The 17,129-nt window shown below is 41.0% G+C and overlaps 1 protein-coding gene across 1 annotated transcript in view; it reads left to right on the forward strand.

The window, feature by feature from the left end:
- LOC126108190 (F-box/LRR-repeat protein 14-like) overlaps positions 1-16,919 on the forward strand; it is a 66,285-nt gene extending 49,366 nt beyond the window's left edge. The window contains exon 4 of the mRNA XM_049913429.1: positions 16,295-16,919. Coding sequence (XP_049769386.1) covers positions 16,295-16,919 — 625 coding nt within the window. The remainder of the gene's footprint in view (positions 1-16,294) is intronic.
- The last annotated feature ends 210 nt before the right edge of the window (positions 16,920-17,129 follow it).

A 17,129-nucleotide genomic window follows, 5' to 3' on the forward strand; every position in this document is an offset into this window, starting at 1 on the left:
ATAGATTCCATCAATTACATGTGGCTTCCAACTTATTGCTGCTGACAAATGCACAACATCTGATTTGATGTAAGTTGGGTCTTGAATGCCACTTCCACAAACTGCATTAGTAACTTTGAAAGTGTCTATGAACCAAAAGTGGAAAAAACAATCAGCAGACAGTAACTTAATGTTTTTCAATAGAATGAAGCAAACAGGTGTTAACTTCAATAAATTTGTGGGAATGTATGGTTTCGTACCAACTTATTGTCATCAAAATTCTCACAGTAAAAGATGGTGGGATTCATTCAGATACCCCATCTGGTTAAAATAGGGTGTGGTGGCACAGGTGCTTTCAAGGATGCCTTCAGTAGGAAAAAAGTCAGCATGTGACTTTAATTAATGCTGTCTGACTTATCAAACCTTTGTTTTTGTGTGTCTATTTACCTTGTTTATCGAGGATATCAGCTTATTCACATTGTCATATGTTCGACTCACTGTGTCATCTACACAGTGTATCATGTGGGCTAAACATGTAATATGCTTTAGTGTATTAGGATAAAATATTTTAATTATGTTCCTTGCCATAACCATATACGAGACAGCATCACTTAATAACAGTATGACCCCAATTTCATTTACATTTTTTGACACAAAATGTATTGTTTTCTATTGACATCCACCCATCTGAACCTGGGACACTCAAGCTCACTATGAGTTAACAGACTGTAACAAAAATTTGTAGAATTACTGATGTTCTGCACTTCCAGCATAATTCATATAGCGAAAATGTTAATAATCGTGCTGTCATGCAAGTTATTGCAGTGTATGATCTGAGGCCAGAAAAATGATACAGTATGCAGTATAACTGTCTAACTTCATGCAGGTGTATTGACAAAACTGTCAGAATGTGCATTTACTCCCCAAATGGCAAAATTGTGCAAACATGACTGCATCACACATTTGCATGTAAATCTGGGCATTAATCACATCTAATAGTATAAAGTGACTAGTGTGAAAGAAGCAAAATTGTCCCAGTAGATATGGGTCCACAAATGAGCTGTTTGCGACATAATTGTAGATGTGTGGTTACCAGCTTCAGTATCAAATATTGTCCTAGCTGGAACAAATGTATTTCAGATGTAAGCTTTTCAATTTTGCTATAGAAATGTATCATCTATCAAACCTCTGAGAAGGCTTGGCAAAATTGATTTGACCCTTTCTGCAGTTTCCACCTGTTTGTCAGCAACACTGTCGGCATCTGAAGCCTTTCAAGATTGTAAGAGAGCAACAGATTTCACATAAACATCATTCTGGCAGAATGGACACAGTTATTGTGAGCTTTCTTCATTTGGATGCATTTTCTTTGTCAGGAGTTCATCCCTTTAACCTTATCCGGAGGGTCTCCAAAACAAACAAAAACCTTTTCTAGTGCAAAAAAATGTGGTTTGTATTGAAACAAAAATGATGTTGTTGCTGCAGTCTTCAGTCTGAAGACTGATTTGATGAAACTCTCCATGCTAGTCTATCTTCTGCCAGCCTCTTCATCGCTGAATGAACCTTTGCAACATAACCTACCTCCTGTAGTCCAGCCGAGGTCTCCCTTTACAGCTACCCCCCCCCCCCCCCCCCCGCCCCCCACCATTAACAAGCTGATGATGCCTCAAGATGTTTTGTGTCAACTGATCTCTTCTTTTAGTCAAATTGTGCCACAAATTTCTTTTCTCACTGATTCAGTTCAATACATCCTCATTAGTTATGCCATCTGCCCATGTAACCTTCAGCAGTCTTGTGTAGCAGTGCACTTTGAAGGCTTCTGTTCTCTCCTTGTGTGAACTGCATATCGTCAACATTTTCCTTCCCTACAAAGCTACACTCCAGACAAATGCCTTCAGAAAAATTACTTCCTAATTCTTAAACATATATTCAGCATTCAGAACTTCATCTTTTTCAGGAACACTTTTCTTACTATTGCCAGTTTGCATTTTATATCCTCTCTACTTCAGCTAGCATTAATTATTTTGCTGCCCAAAATGTCTTAACTCATCTACTAGTTTTAGTGTCTCATTTTCTCACTGCATGACCTGATTCAAAGTGACCATACATTCCATACCCTCATTTACTTTTGTTGCTGTTCATCTTATAATATCTTTTCAAGACACTAACCATTCCATGTAGATTAAAAGTGAAGAAACTGCAAAAAGGTGGGAATTTAAGGAGATGGGACCTAAATAAACTGACTAAACCAGAGGTTGCACAGGGTTTCAGGGAGAACATAAAAGAACAATTGACAGGAATGGGGGAAGGAAATACAGTAGAAGAAGAATGGGTAGCTTTGAGGGATGAAGTAGTGAAGGCAGCAGATGATAAAGTAGGTAAAAAGATGAGGGCTAGTAGAAACCCTTGGGTAACAGACGAAATACTGAATTTAATTGATGAAAGGAGAAAATACAAAAATGCAGTAAATGAAACAGGCAAAAGGGATACAAACGTCTCAAAAATGAGATCGACAGGAAGTGCAAAATGGCTAAGCAGGGCTGGCTAGAGGATAAATGTAAGGATGTAGAGGTTTATCTCACTAGGGGTAAGATAGATACTGCGTACAGGAAAATTAAAGAGACCTTTGGAGAAAAGAGAACCACTTGCATGAATATCAAGAGCTGAGATGGAAACCCAGTTCTAAGCAAAGAACGGAAAGCAGGAAGGTGGAAGGAATATATAGGGGGTCTATACAAGGGCGATGTACTTGAGGGCAATGTTATAGAAAGGGAAGAGAATGTAGATGAAGATGAAATGGGAGATACAATACTGCGTGGAGAGTTTGGCAGAGCACTGAAAGACCCGAGTCGAAACAAGGCCCCGGGAGTAGACAACATTCCATTAGAACTACTGGCGGACTTGGGAGAGCCAGTCCTAACCAAACTCTACCATCTGGTGAGCAAAATGTATGAGACAGGCGAAATACCCTCAGACTTCAAGAAGAATATAACAATTCCAATCCCAAAGAAAGCAGGCGTTGAGAAATGTGAAAATTACTGAACTGTCAGTTTAATAAGTCATGGCTGCAAAATACTAATGCGAATTCTTTACAGACGAATGGAAAAACTGGTAGAAGCCAACCTCAGGGAAGATCAGTTTGGATTCTGTAGAAATATGGGAACACGTGAGGCAATACTGACCCTACGACTTATCTTAGAAACTAGACTAAGTAAAGGCAAACCTACGTTCCTAGCATTTGTAGACGTGGAGAAAGCTTTTGACAATGTTGACTGGAATACTCTTTCAAATTCTGAAGGTGGCAGGGGTAAAATACAGGGAGCGAATGGCTAATTACAATTTGTACAGAAACCAGATGGCAGTTATAAGAGTCGAGGGACACGAAAGGGAAGCAGCGGTTGGGATGGGAGTGAGACAGGGTCGTAGCCTCTCCCTGATGTTATTCAATCTGTATATTGAGCAAGCAGTAAAGGCAACAAAAGAAAAATTCAGAGTAGGTATTAAAATCCACGGAGAAGAAATAAAAACTTTGAGGTTCGCCAATGACTTTGTAATTCTGTCAGAGACAGCAAAGGACTTGGAAGAGCAGTTGAACGGAATGGACGGTGTCTTGAAAGGAGGGTATAAGATGAACATCAACAAAAGCAAAACGAGGATAATGGAATGTAGTCGAATTAAGTCGGGTGATGCTGAGGGAATTAGATTGGGAAATGAGACACTGAAAGTAGTAAAGGAGTTTTGCTATTTGGGGAGCAAAATAACTGTTTCCAGAATGAAATTTTCACTCTGCAGCGGATTGTGTGCTGATATGAAACTTCCTGGCAGATTAAAACTGTGTGCCTGACCGAGACTCGAACTCGGGACCTTTGCCTTTCGCGGGCAAGTGCTCTACCAACTGAGCTACCAAAGCACGACTCACGTCCGGTACTCACAGCTTTACTTCTGCCAGTATCTCGTCTCCTACCTTCCAAACTTTACAGAAGCTCTCCTGCGAAACTTGCAGAACTAGCACTCCTGAGAGAAAGGATATTGAAAGTTTCATATCAGCGCACACTCCGCTGCAGAGTGAAAATTTCATTCTGGAAACATCCCCCAGGCTGTGGCTAAGCCATGTCTCTGCAATATCCTTTCTTTCAGGAGAGCTAGTTCTGCAAGGTTCGCAGGAGAGCTTCTGTAAAGTTTGGAAGGTAGGAGACGAGATACTGGCAGAAGTGAACCTGTGAGTACCGGATGGGAGTCGTGTTTCGGTAGCTCAGTTGGTAGAGCACTTGCCCGCGAAAGGCAAAGTTCCCGAGTTCGAGTCTTGGTTGGGCACACAGTTTTAATCTGCCAGGAAGTTTCAAAATAACTGTTGATGGTCGAAGTAGGGAGGATATAAAACGTAGACTGGCAATAGCAAGGAAAGTGTTTCTGAAGAAGAGAAATTTGTTAACATCGAGTATAGATTTAAGTGTCAGGAAGTCGTTTCTGAAAGTATTTGTATGGAGTGTAGCCATGTATGGAAGTGAAACATGGACGATAAATAGTTTGGACAAGAAGAGAATAGAAGCTTTCGAAATGTGGTGCTACAGAAGAATGCTGAAGATTAGATGGGTAGATCACATACCTAATGAGGAGGTATTGAATAGAACTGGGGAGAAGAGGAGTTTGTGGTACAACTTGACTAGAAGAAGGGATCGGTGGGTAGGACACGTTCTGAGGCATCGAAGGATCACCAATTTACTATTGGAGGGCAGCGTGGAGGGTAAAAATCTTAGAGGGAGACCAAGAGATGAATACACTAAGCAGATTCAGAAGGATGTAGGCTGCAGTAGGTACTGGGAGATGAAGAAGCTTGCACAGGATAGAGTAGCATGGAGAGCTGCATCAAACCAGTCTCAGGACTGAAGACCACAACAACAACAACAACAACAACAACAACAACCATTCCATTCATCTACTCTGCTGAGTCCTTTGATGTCTGTGACACAATAACAGTGGCATCAGTTAGTCTCAAAGTTTTTTATTATTATTTTTTCTGCTGGAACTTTAATTCTCTCTTTATGTACAGGGTGTCCAACAAGGAATCGTCAGTGTTCAGTGAGATGATAAGATGCTCATTCAGAGCAAAAAATGTAGTAAACATTGACTCTAAAGTGCATAAGTCAAGAGCCATGAGCACTTGTTCATCTTCATGATTGTGAAACAAATCCCTTGTACTGAACAAGTGCCCAAAGCTCCTAAGGTATGCATTTTAGAGTCCATGGCTACTAGCCTTTTTTGTTTCGAATCACTATTCCTGTCAAACCCTGAATATTGACCATTCCTCCTGGGACACTCTGTATTTTATTGGTTCCTTGACTCCTTGCTCAGTGTACCAATTGAATAGCATTGGGGATAGGCTACAGCCCTGTCACACTCCCTTTCAATCACTGCTGTCCTTAAATAGGACATGATAATATTTAGCAATGTGACCTTACAGTATGTACAGATTTGCTGAAGAAAACCATGAGTACACATTAATATCTTCCAGAATACTTACAAGACTGTATCACTTTGGTAGAATTGATTACAAGTAAATTCTCTGCATAATTGCTAAAGGGCACTCATAAGTTGTTTGTCAAAAAATTACTAGTCATAAAATGGTTGAAAAATTGCCACGATTTATTTTTACCCAGTTTTCATCTCACATAGCACACACAGTCTTGAAATTTTAACATTGTGTGGAGCACAAAACATTGTGCATCTGATCCGTGTACCTTATTTATGTTACTACTAGTTTAAATTTTAAGTCACTTTAAATTTGTCCCAATTGCGCTAGAGCTCACATAATATTTTAGAGCCATCCACAGAAAGCCATGTGAAACCACAAGTTCTGTGTATCCTGAGCGAAAATTATGCAAAGTTCAATTTTATTGTATACAGAACATATGTGCAAAATTTCATCAGTTTGCAAATGGTTAGATGTGGGCCACTGACCCACTTGATGTGGAACAACTCTCTAACAAACAAATAATTTCACTTAATCTGAAATTGTGACATTACAATTCTGGGGGCACTATATGATCAGAGACCATAGCCATGAGAGGGCACTGTAAAGTTACAGAATTGGAAGATACTTAGAAAAATATGAGGATCCTCACAAGAAAATGGAAGTTGGATGAGGTGAAGAACATCTGACTAGCGAATAGAGAAGCTAACTAACACTGTACAAAAGAGGTTCTCAAAATTCAATGACCACATTTATAGAATCGACAAAAATACATCTATCAAAATAATACTCAACATTATTATCCCTAAGAAAGTGAAAATCAACTGGCGAGTTGAAACTAGGGGAGATTTGGAAGACAGGATCATCGCAGTAAAAACAGTTATAAATCATCTAGCCTCTGGAGCACTTGATAATGAAAGACATATTTATGGAGAAGCTTTAAAATAAGAGTCAGAGGGAACGGAATGAAAAAGTGTTATGAATTTATGAAGAGGTCTTGGGAGGGTAAGAAGGCAGAACCCATCAAGCCGAGTGCCAGATTAAAAGCACTCCTTAAGCAGACAAATGGAAGAAAGGGGAAGGCAGAGGGTACTTCATGAGTCAGTGGAAGAGGTCAGGCCACCAGTATTTCTTCCTTACTGCAACACAACTACCAGCAAGGCACGATGTGTTCTGCAGAGGTATGGCTTCAAATGGTGTTTTGATGCAGTGTCATAGATCTGAGAGTTTTCAGTGAAGCTAGTCCTCTTTCATCATCATCAGTTGGTTAGTTTCAGTTAAAATCAAACAATAAAAAATTGAGGATGGAATGTAATAATATTGTTAGTTTCACTTAATTTTTACAAATGACCTACTTCAACAAATAGCAGACAAAATGAACAGGTATGCTACAGTAAAAGTAACAATAGTGACCCTGCTTCCACAGCGTTCTGTATGGTGGGACTGGAGAAATGTTACTGCAGAAGAAATGAAATGCTTCCATGGTGTGCTACTGAATATGGCATTACAAAAGTGTAAAAACATGTAGGACAGTTTTTAACTGAAGAACCATTGAAACAGAACGTGCAACTCACAGGAATGATGCAGGCCAATAACAAGAATCTTCCAGCTATGATCAAGAAAGGAGTTGCACATATAAAGAAACATGAGATAAAATGCCTCTGCTATTACAAAATGATGGCTCTGGCATGCAGGATAAACAAACTGTTGCCATGCTTTCTACAAAAGCAGATAACTCAGTACTCACTTATAGAAAGGGGAAAAGGAAGGAAAGAGGAGAAATAATTAAACCAAATGTGATTATTAATTTTACTTTGAATATGGGCAGAGATGATTGATCTGACCATTCTTTTCCCAGTTATGATTTTGTAATGAGTGAGAAGTCTCCTGTGGTGGTGAAAACAGTATTTTTAGTTGTTGGAGGTAGGACCCACACAATAACCACTGTGGAAAGAGAAGTCTTGACAACACTGTCTCACAATGCAGTCTGCAAAAGTGTTGTAAGAGACTTGGTTGTTGAAGAAAGAGTGAAAAGAATACAAGGACAGAAATGAGGACGTTGTTCAACCTCTGGTGACATGACATGCTTAAACGTAAAGTTGTCTGCCTTTGAAATGAATGCATCACAGGTTCTGCATATCAGGGATCCGATAGTTTATTTGTGGAGGTATGTGGCATCAGATGTCTACACACAGGTCATGTAATTCGTGTAAATAATGGGCCATTGATTTTCATACATGGTGATGGCCACCGAGATGGGTTCCATAGGATTTACATTATATCTGAGCCAGTAAAACATTGCACTTGACAGTTCACATTATCTCAAGTTAGGTTGGTTATACTGCAATAGCGATGTTGCAACAGCAGCCTCTACATAAATAGCAGATGATACGGATTTCTGCTCCACTTCATAAATGTACGCTACTGGGCAATAACAATTTGTTTTTGAGTTGCTACCACAAGACAGAAAATAAACAACTGCATTATACTGTAGATACAAGTATAACATTGCACAAGCCTTCGATAATGGAGCAAAGAAATACAGGAAATAAGCGTTTGATGATGACCGGTATCTTGAAAACAGTATGGTACATAGTTTACAAAATAAATAATAACCAAGGTTGTAGCTTCTCACCCTACATTTTATTATGACATTGATGCAATAAATAACTAATGTTCATAGCTTTTCACTCATCAATTTATGGTGACAATGACACAATTGCATCCAGCTCCCCATCATCACTGTTGTTGGAATCAGAGGTGAAACCACCTTCATCGTTGTCATCACCAAGATAAATCATTAGCTGTTCACTGTCACCAGTGATACCTTCCAATGTCTGTGCTGCTCGAATAAGTTTTCAATGTGCTCGACCTTTTTTCTGCTTCAGGCTGCATCCACAGTCACAAGAGCTTCATGCAACAGCCTTTCCACCTCTCATATTGTAAAGGACTTATTATTGTTTTTTATATATGTCTTCAAATCACTCCATACTAACTCAGTGCGATTGAAATGGCAGTGATATTGTGGCATCCTTATTACAGTATGATGCTGCTCCTTGGCGATTTCGTCTACTATGTAAGTAGGCATCATTGGCTTATTTTCATTAACAAGCAAATATAACAAACTTCGTCATGCTGATATCTGCACCAATATTTTGTGCCTGTAACCACTGCACCATAACTTCTTTGTGGTCATTTGTTGTTGGGCCCTTGTTCATTATCACTGAATGATATGGAGCATTGTCCATCACAATTGTTGTAGGAACTGAAAACTATTTTAAAAGGTGTTCCATAAAATTTCGAGCTTCTTCTTATATGCGACTGCATGCCTGAAATTTTATGGAACAGTCTTTGTGCCATGAAAATAGGTTCCTGAACCACTCAAAAAATCATGTGTGATCCATGTCCTCATGGTAACTGCCTGTCTTTTTCGACCAAAAAGCTAAAAGTGTGTCGGGAACAAAACTACTGGAAAAAACTGCATGGACCACAATTAATCTAGCTCCTCTTACCATTGTGTGATGACCACTACTGCTTGGAGTATCGTGCATCCATCATTTACTGACAGCTTCCCTGGCATTAACCCATGTTTTGTCTAGCCATTTTATGGAATTAATGTCCGTGCCCACAATTTTGTGCAAGAATATGGTTTGAACTGTTACAGTATGCATCTTTTCTAACAGGACTTTCCATCCATCTAGCACTTTGTAATGGAAACCCATACTTTTCAGCACAATTTTCAATGAAGTTTTCCCACCCCTGAAAAGTTCACTTTCTTTTAACGATAATTGCAACTTTGCTATGGTAGGCTACTCTTTCCTGCTGCAGTAAGCATAAAGATGACTGCAAATACCATCACTCTGAAAGGAATCTAAGTCTGTTGGGGTGGGGGGGGGGGGGGGGGGTGAGGCTGCCTTTTCTTCTTTCCAGGAGTTACTAAAATTACATTATCCAATCCAGACGCCTCTGAATCATTACGGCCCGCATCTCCATCTCTCAACTTTTGCAGTATCACCCCCTTACCTATTACTGTTCTTCCAATAAGTCTAAGAGTTTTTCCTGTGTGTTTTACTACTTTATTGGCAGGAGCCGATGGCCGTTCGTCAATACTTACATATTCTCTCCCTGCTCATAAAACTCAATAGTTCTCTGTAATAACTCCAGTGCCTGGCTGTTTAGTGGCACATCTTGACACAACATATTGTACGAATGATCTCTTTTCTGTGACTTTTTTCTCATGTCAGAATTTCCTGAAGCATAGAACAATGCAATCTCACAGGAGAAACCAACCACAATACATGTTGTTTATGTACACACAAAACAAAGCCAGCAACGTGGGAGCTTTGACGTCATGACAGGAAGTGATTACTGCACTGGGACTGATTCATGCCACACACCTGGCGCCACATGCTTCTCATTCTTCACTCGGTAAACTGTTATCCTGCCAACCTGAAACACACATATCAAGGACAGAGTTTCACCTGCCTCAGTATAGACAAATTTGGTCACCGAGATATCAACTTGAGTTCACGATAATGCTCCTTACATGACTGTACAGTTTTCTGGCTCCAAGACATGGACAATCATACTGCTGGAAGATGACATCGCTGTTGGAGAAGACACTGAGCATGAAGGGAAGCAGGTGGTTTGCAGCTGTCAGCATGTCTCTGATTACTACCACAGGTCCCGAGCAAGCTCAGGAGAATATCTCCCATAGCATAACACTGCTCTCATCAGACTGCATACGTGGCATGCTGCACGTTTCGAGCCGCAATTCGCCTCAATGGTGGCATTTGTCGAGACGACCATCAACCTAATGTAGCAAAAATGTGATTCACTCTGACATGTTTCCGTTGACCGATGGTCGAATCCTGATGGTCATGTACCCACTGCAATTCACTGCAGCTGTAATTGATGATGTCGTTAGGTCAACATGTGAACATGTAGGGGTGGTATACTGCAGAGTTCCACGTTCAACAGTGTACGATGAACAGTGTGCTCCGAAACAATTGTGTGTGCATCACCATTGTGCTCTTTTGGCAGAGATGCCACAGATCACCAGCTATCCTACTTTACTGGCAGACAGGCCTTCGAAACCCACATTCTGTGAAGAGTTGTTGACATCCCACCATTTAGCACCTAGAGGTAGGTTCACTGTCCTCCTGCCTCTTTCCACAGGTGCTCATTACAGTAGCTTGTGAACATTTGACCAGTTTCACCATTTTTGAGATACTCTCTGACAGTCTCTGCATAATGATAATAACCTGCCTTTTGTCAAAGACACTTATCTCAATGGAGTTTCCTGTTTGTAGCCCGTATCTCCACTCAGGTGATTCTGCATCCACATCTGCTCCACTTACATACCTTTCTTACCACATTATGTTCCCGCAATGACACCAGGTCACATCCAACATCGTGGTGGGCAGTGGTTATAATGTTTTGAATGATCAGTGTACTCGCAATATATATTTTATCATAATAGGTGCTGGAAATGTCCTTCATGTCCTGGAACACACATCTCAACACGTTTCTTCATGTTAGCTGCTACTTTTTGGATGGTCACTACACTTATGCGGTATATTACACCTTTTCTATTGTGCTTCAGTTGGTCAGTTGTGTGAGAGCTGTTATTATAGACAGTATCCTTGACTTTTCCCCAAAGAAATAAGGTTGGAGAGAGATAAATCTGGGGATCTAGGCAGCCACAGATCATGTAAAATAATGTCCCCCCAAAGAACTTGCACAATATTATCGTGCTGCTATTCACCTCGTGCACTGTTGCAGTATTTTGCTGCAGCCAACAATATCATTCATTGTCCACTAACATTGCAGTAAACTGCATGATCATGTCATGGTAAAGTTCAGCTGCTATTATTTCCAAGAAAAAAGTTGGGCCTACAATTCTTTTGGATGAAATTGCACACCAAACTCCAACATTCTGTGAATGTAGTGGGGTCTCTTGGAAAACACGAGGACTTCCTGAACTCCAATATCTGTCCTTCTCATGGATTACATAGCCACACAGATGAAACCATGCTTCATCAGAGTGAAAACAGAATCCATCACCAAAACACTGTTGCGAGTAAGGTGCAAGAATCATTGACAGTAATGTAGACTTTCTTCGCTTATCAGGTTCTGGAAGTTCATGCAAAATGTGAAAGTGACAAGGCGGAGTTTCAGCTTCTTTGTGAGTTTCAGCTTCTTTGTCACTTTGCGAACACTCCTGTAAGACATTCCAGTTTGCTGAGACAGTCTTCGTATTGACATCCTTGGTGAAAGTAACAATGAAGCTCATTATTTTCCAATGAGGCATCGCTTAAGACTGAAGTCGGGCCAGAACATTCACATTCATACACGCTTCCAACTGTCAGTCATTCTGAAACAAGCTACTGTGTGTTAAATCATTGATTTGTTAGGCAGCCTTGTTTTAGGGAAAGCTACACTAAAGTTTTCCTGAAAGATTTTGATTTGAAGTAACTTTGAAGAATGAACACATGTTCAACGTGGGAAAAACTCGTGTTCATTTGCACACAGCTAACTCATCACTGCGATCAAAAGGACAGGAAATTACTTGGATATCATTTGTTGTGCATCTCCCATAAAGTCATCCAGTGCCAACACAATCATTCCTGCCAGTAAGAAATTATATTTTCCACCACACTATTTTTTTTTTTTAATTTAGCTGTGTGTAATTTCTATATAATGAAACATTATTTTAAGTGAACAGGCCAATTGAATAAACAAAATATTGCTGAAACTTGCACTAGTAGTTTTTAATGACAACACATTTCTTTGTTCTGCTAACAGAGGTAATACAGGTTAGATGTGTAGCATTATATATATTCTGTGATACATAGCAATTTTTGCATGTGCAGCAATTGCCTATGGAAATTGTGTATATTACATACCTTACGCTGATTGCATACACATACACACACACACATATTCCTCCTTCAGGAAAAGGCAGCAAGGGACAGAAAAGGACACCAGATGCACTCGGTGTGTATGGCTGGGGGTCTCATTCAACATGTTGAAGAGGCTATTTCAGCAGCCACTGAGGGAACAGGGTGCATCCAGCTGCAGATTGTGCTGCAGGTTAGAACAAATGATACCTGTCGTCTGGGCTCCAAAGTCATTTTTGGGTCATTCCAGTGATTGGCAGAGATGGTTGAGAATACTAGCCCTGTGTGTGGAGTTGCAATGAAGCTCATAATTTGCAGCATTGTTCTTCCCAGGACTGACCGTGGCCCTTTGCTTCTGAGTCGGGGGGAAGGACTGAACCAGAGACTTCAAAAGTTCTGTGACAAGCTAGGCTACTACTTCCTAGACTTGCGCCATAGGGTTGAAAACTGCAGGCTCCCCATAAATGGGTCAGTGCGCACTACACATCAAATCAGAGGCTGAGCGTGCGAAACCTGCTTGTACTTTTCTCACTTTACGTACTGAAAGCTTTGAATAAAGACAGCCAGATAGATGCAGTATTTCTGAAAAGCATTTCACTCAGTATCACTCCTGTGCTTATTGTCAAAAGTATGATCATATGGGGTATCAAGCAGAATTTGTGACTGGAGTGAGGACTTTTTGGTAGGGAGGACACAGCATGTTATATTGGAGTCATCATCAGATGTAGAAGTAAGTTCGGGTGTGCCCCAGGAAAGGGTGTTGGGACCCGTGCTCTTCATCTTATATATTAATGACACTGCGGAAAATAGTAAAATCAGGCTTTTTGCAGATGATGTACTTATCTATAATGAAAGAAGCTGCATAAATGTTCAGTCAGATCGTGATACGAGTTCAACGTGGTGCAAAGGCTGGCAATTTGCCCTAAATGTTCAGAAGTGTAAAATTTTGCACTTCACAAAACGAGAAAAGATAGCATTCTATGACTAAAATAGCAGTGACTCACTGTTGGTATCAGCAAACTTATACAAATACCTGGGAGTAATACTTTGTAGGAATATGAAATGGAATTATCACATACGTTCAGTTGTGGATAAAGCAGATGGTAGATTTCAGTTTACACTGGGGAAGTGTAAGCATTCTACAAAATAGACTGCTTACAAATCACTTGTGTGTCCCATCCTAAAATACTGCTCAAGTGTGTGGGACCCATACCAGATAAAAGGGGATATTGAACATATACAGAGAAGGGCAGCACGAATAGTCACAGGTTTGTTTAGTCATGGTAGAGTGTTACAGAGATACTGAAGGAACTGAAATGGCAGACTCTTGAAGATGGAGATAAACTATCCTGAGAAAGTCCATTAACAAAGTTTCAAGAACCAGCTTTAAATCGCTGCTTGAGGGATATACTTCAACCTCCTATGTATCGCTCGCACAGGGAATGTGAGGAAAGATTAGAATGATTACTGCATGCACAGAGGCATTCAATCAGTCTTCCTGTGCTCCATATATGAATGGAACAGGAAGAAACCCAAATAACTGGTACAGTGGGATGTACCCTCTGCCATGCACCTCAAGGTGGTTTGCAGAGTATAGATGTAGATGTAGATTGATCCTATAGTCATATTCTGCATAATTATTATGAAATATCTTCATTTGCATATGTTAGAAGGCATTATATGTAAGGCAGGTGGCAGTGTAATGATACGAAATTCGCATACGCATAAACACCACAGCTTATGTCTGAAACAAGTCTGTAAAATAAACTACTACCAAGAGCAAAATTCTTAAGGCAAATACCAAGAAACAGCTTACACCAAACAATTATTTACTAATATGGCACGTTTTCAGTGAAAATTGTGGTTCACAAAAATTCTTTCAGTTAACAAAGCTCACAGAAATCTGAGAGTTTGTTTACATCAAATTTTGTCAAAGATTAGCAACAAATAGTGCTTCAACAGTTTCCAGCCCCAGGCTGGGTCTGTTTGGAACATAAGCCTCGCCATCTAGTTCTGTTTTTCCACCATCTTTTTGTGTTCACTCTAGTCCAGTACTCACCTCTTTTTTGAGCACACTCCTCTACACCTTTCAGCCATCTGATATCTATCCCTTTTTCTTCCTCTAAGTCGTTTCCTTCACATCTCCATTTCATGTATCTTCTTCTTTCCATCTTCTTTACGTGCCTGTACATACATACATGACATGGAAAGAAATAGAAATGGCACTCGACAAGATGAAAGGTGGAAAGGCACCAGATGCAGACAAAGCAAGTGTCGAAATGTTGAAGGCAGCAGGGGAAGTTGCAAAACAGTGGTTGTATCATGTGGTGTGGGAGCGGTGGGGTTGAATAAGAAGACTCCAGAAGGATGGAAGAGGGCACTAACTGCCCCTGTGTTCAAGAAAGGAAATAGGAAGGATAGTAGAAACTACAGAGGAATCATTCTGATACCATACTGTGCCGAGGTATATGAGAAAATCCTGGAGAGCAAAATCTGAACAAGCATTGAGAACAAATTGATAGAGGAACAGCTTGGCTTCAGACTTGGGAGGTCAACTATTGGCTTCACATTTGCAGTGAGGCAGCTCAAGGAGCACAACTATGAATTTGGGGAAGACCTCGTGATGGTCTTTTTCGATAAGGCGTTCGACAGAGTGTGTAGAAGAAATGTCTGGAAAGCACTACAAGAATAAAAGGAGTGCAGAAAAGACAATAAGCAGAGTGGAGGAGATGTGCTGTGGAAGTCTGAGTTGTGCGAAAGTGGGAAGTAAAAGGATGGATTGGTTTATCAAACAAATGGTGTTAAACAGTGCAGTGCATTGTCACGTCTCCTCTTCATTGCAGTCATGGATGAGATAATGACTAAGGTGGCAAAAAAAAATAAAAAATAAAAATAAATAAATAAATAAATAAATAAATAAAATAAAATAAAATAAAATAAAAATAAAACTGGCAAAGACAAGATGAAAGCAGTGGTGCTTGTGGATGACTTTATGATCTGGGGAAACAGGAAGGAGGAGATTAAGAAACAGCTGGATGCTTGAGAAGAAACTATGAGAAAGTAATGAATGAAATTTAATGTAAACAGTTGTGAGATCCTGGTTACAACTAGAATGAAAGAGGCTGACTAGCAGAATAAGAATTGGAGGTGAACAATTGAAGTGGAGAGTATCAAGTACTTGTGAAGTGTGATAGAAGAAGATGGAAGAAATGAGAGAGATCAGTGAATGTGGCGGACAGGCAGAAGCATTCCTGCGAAGTGTTTGGAGCCTATTTGGAACAAAGACGTACTACAAAAAACAAAGTAACACACACATACACACGACTGCAGTCTTGGGCAACTGAAACCACACACACAAAAAAGAAAATAGAAGTTACTGCATCCCAATACTGATCTCTGCGTCTGAAACATGGGAAATAAAGAAAATAGATGTAAGCATATTACAGATTACAGGCATGTGAAATGAAATTGCTTTGAAGTAGGATTGGAGTAACAAGAAGACGCAGGATGAGGAGTGAAAGGACAAGGGAAATAGTGAAAGAGGAACCCTTGCAGGGTGGGATGGAAACAGTTTTTAGTCTAATAGAATGATATTCCTACTTGCAAATTTGTTTTTGGGTTTTAGGACTCTTTACGTGTGTCATTTAAAAGGAAATGCTTCAGGCTTTGATTTGACCTTTCCATTGTTCTCACAGTATGAGCAGTTTTTATGAGGTCTAACGTACTACTTGTCTCTCTCTCTCTCTCTCTCTCACACACACACACACACACACACACACACACAAACACAAACACATGTGGCATGACACATCTTTGTGCGAACAGCCTGACTTAAAAGATAATGCTTTATAAAGTTATTCAATGCTTTCAATGTTAACACTTTAACAGAAAATATTTTCAGTTATAACTCTTTTTTTAATAAAACTAAATAATTTTTAATTACGAGGTGCGACCTGCGCAACGTCTCGCTGGATGCCGTGCTGGGGTCACTGCCGCAGTTGGAGGAGCTCGTCCTGTCGGGGACGTCGGTCGTGGGGGGCCAGTCGTGTGCCGCCAGCCTGCCGCCCGGCCTGGCTGAGCTGCACCTGTCGTGGTGCGCGTGGGTGGACGCGGCAGTCGTGCGGGAGCTGCGGCACCTGGGGCGGCTGCGTGCCCTGCGCCTCTCGCGTTGCGGCGGTGTAGTCGGCTGGCAGCAGCTGGCCGCGGACCTGCTGCCGCACCTCCCCGCTCTCGAGCGGCTCGACGTGTCGGGCTTGGGCGGCAGTACGGGGGACGGCGTGCGGGACCTGTCGTTCCTGCGGCACTGCCCGCAGCTGCGCGCCCTGGACGTGGGCGAGAATGCCGGCCTGCCGCCCGCCGCCTACTCCGACCTGCGGCACGCGTCCGGCCTCCGGCACCTCGACCTGCACGGGTCCGACTTGGAGGGTGTGCCGCTGTGGGAGACGGTGGGACGGCTGTCTGAACTCGAGACACTCACCGTTTACGGGTGCCGGGGTGTCGAACAGGAGGAACTGCAACGGCTCACCGCATTCCTGCCGAAACTTATAATAAAGGGCAAGGTGCGGCCGTGATACGTGCCTTCGTGTCGAGTGTCGTGTGCACTTGCGTGGCCGAAGAAAATTTGCTCCTTTACATCCTGTATACATTTGTGTCAAAATGTCACGTTATGTAATTGATGTAATATCACGGATGCAAAGGTATTGGGAACAATACTGAAATACTATTTATTCTTATCATAAGGCGAATTTCAAAGCTATCTTCAGACTATACGCAGACAGCAA

This window comes from Schistocerca cancellata, chromosome 11 (genome assembly GCF_023864275.1).
Source record: "Schistocerca cancellata isolate TAMUIC-IGC-003103 chromosome 11, iqSchCanc2.1, whole genome shotgun sequence".
Taxonomy (NCBI): domain Eukaryota; kingdom Metazoa; phylum Arthropoda; class Insecta; order Orthoptera; family Acrididae; genus Schistocerca; species Schistocerca cancellata.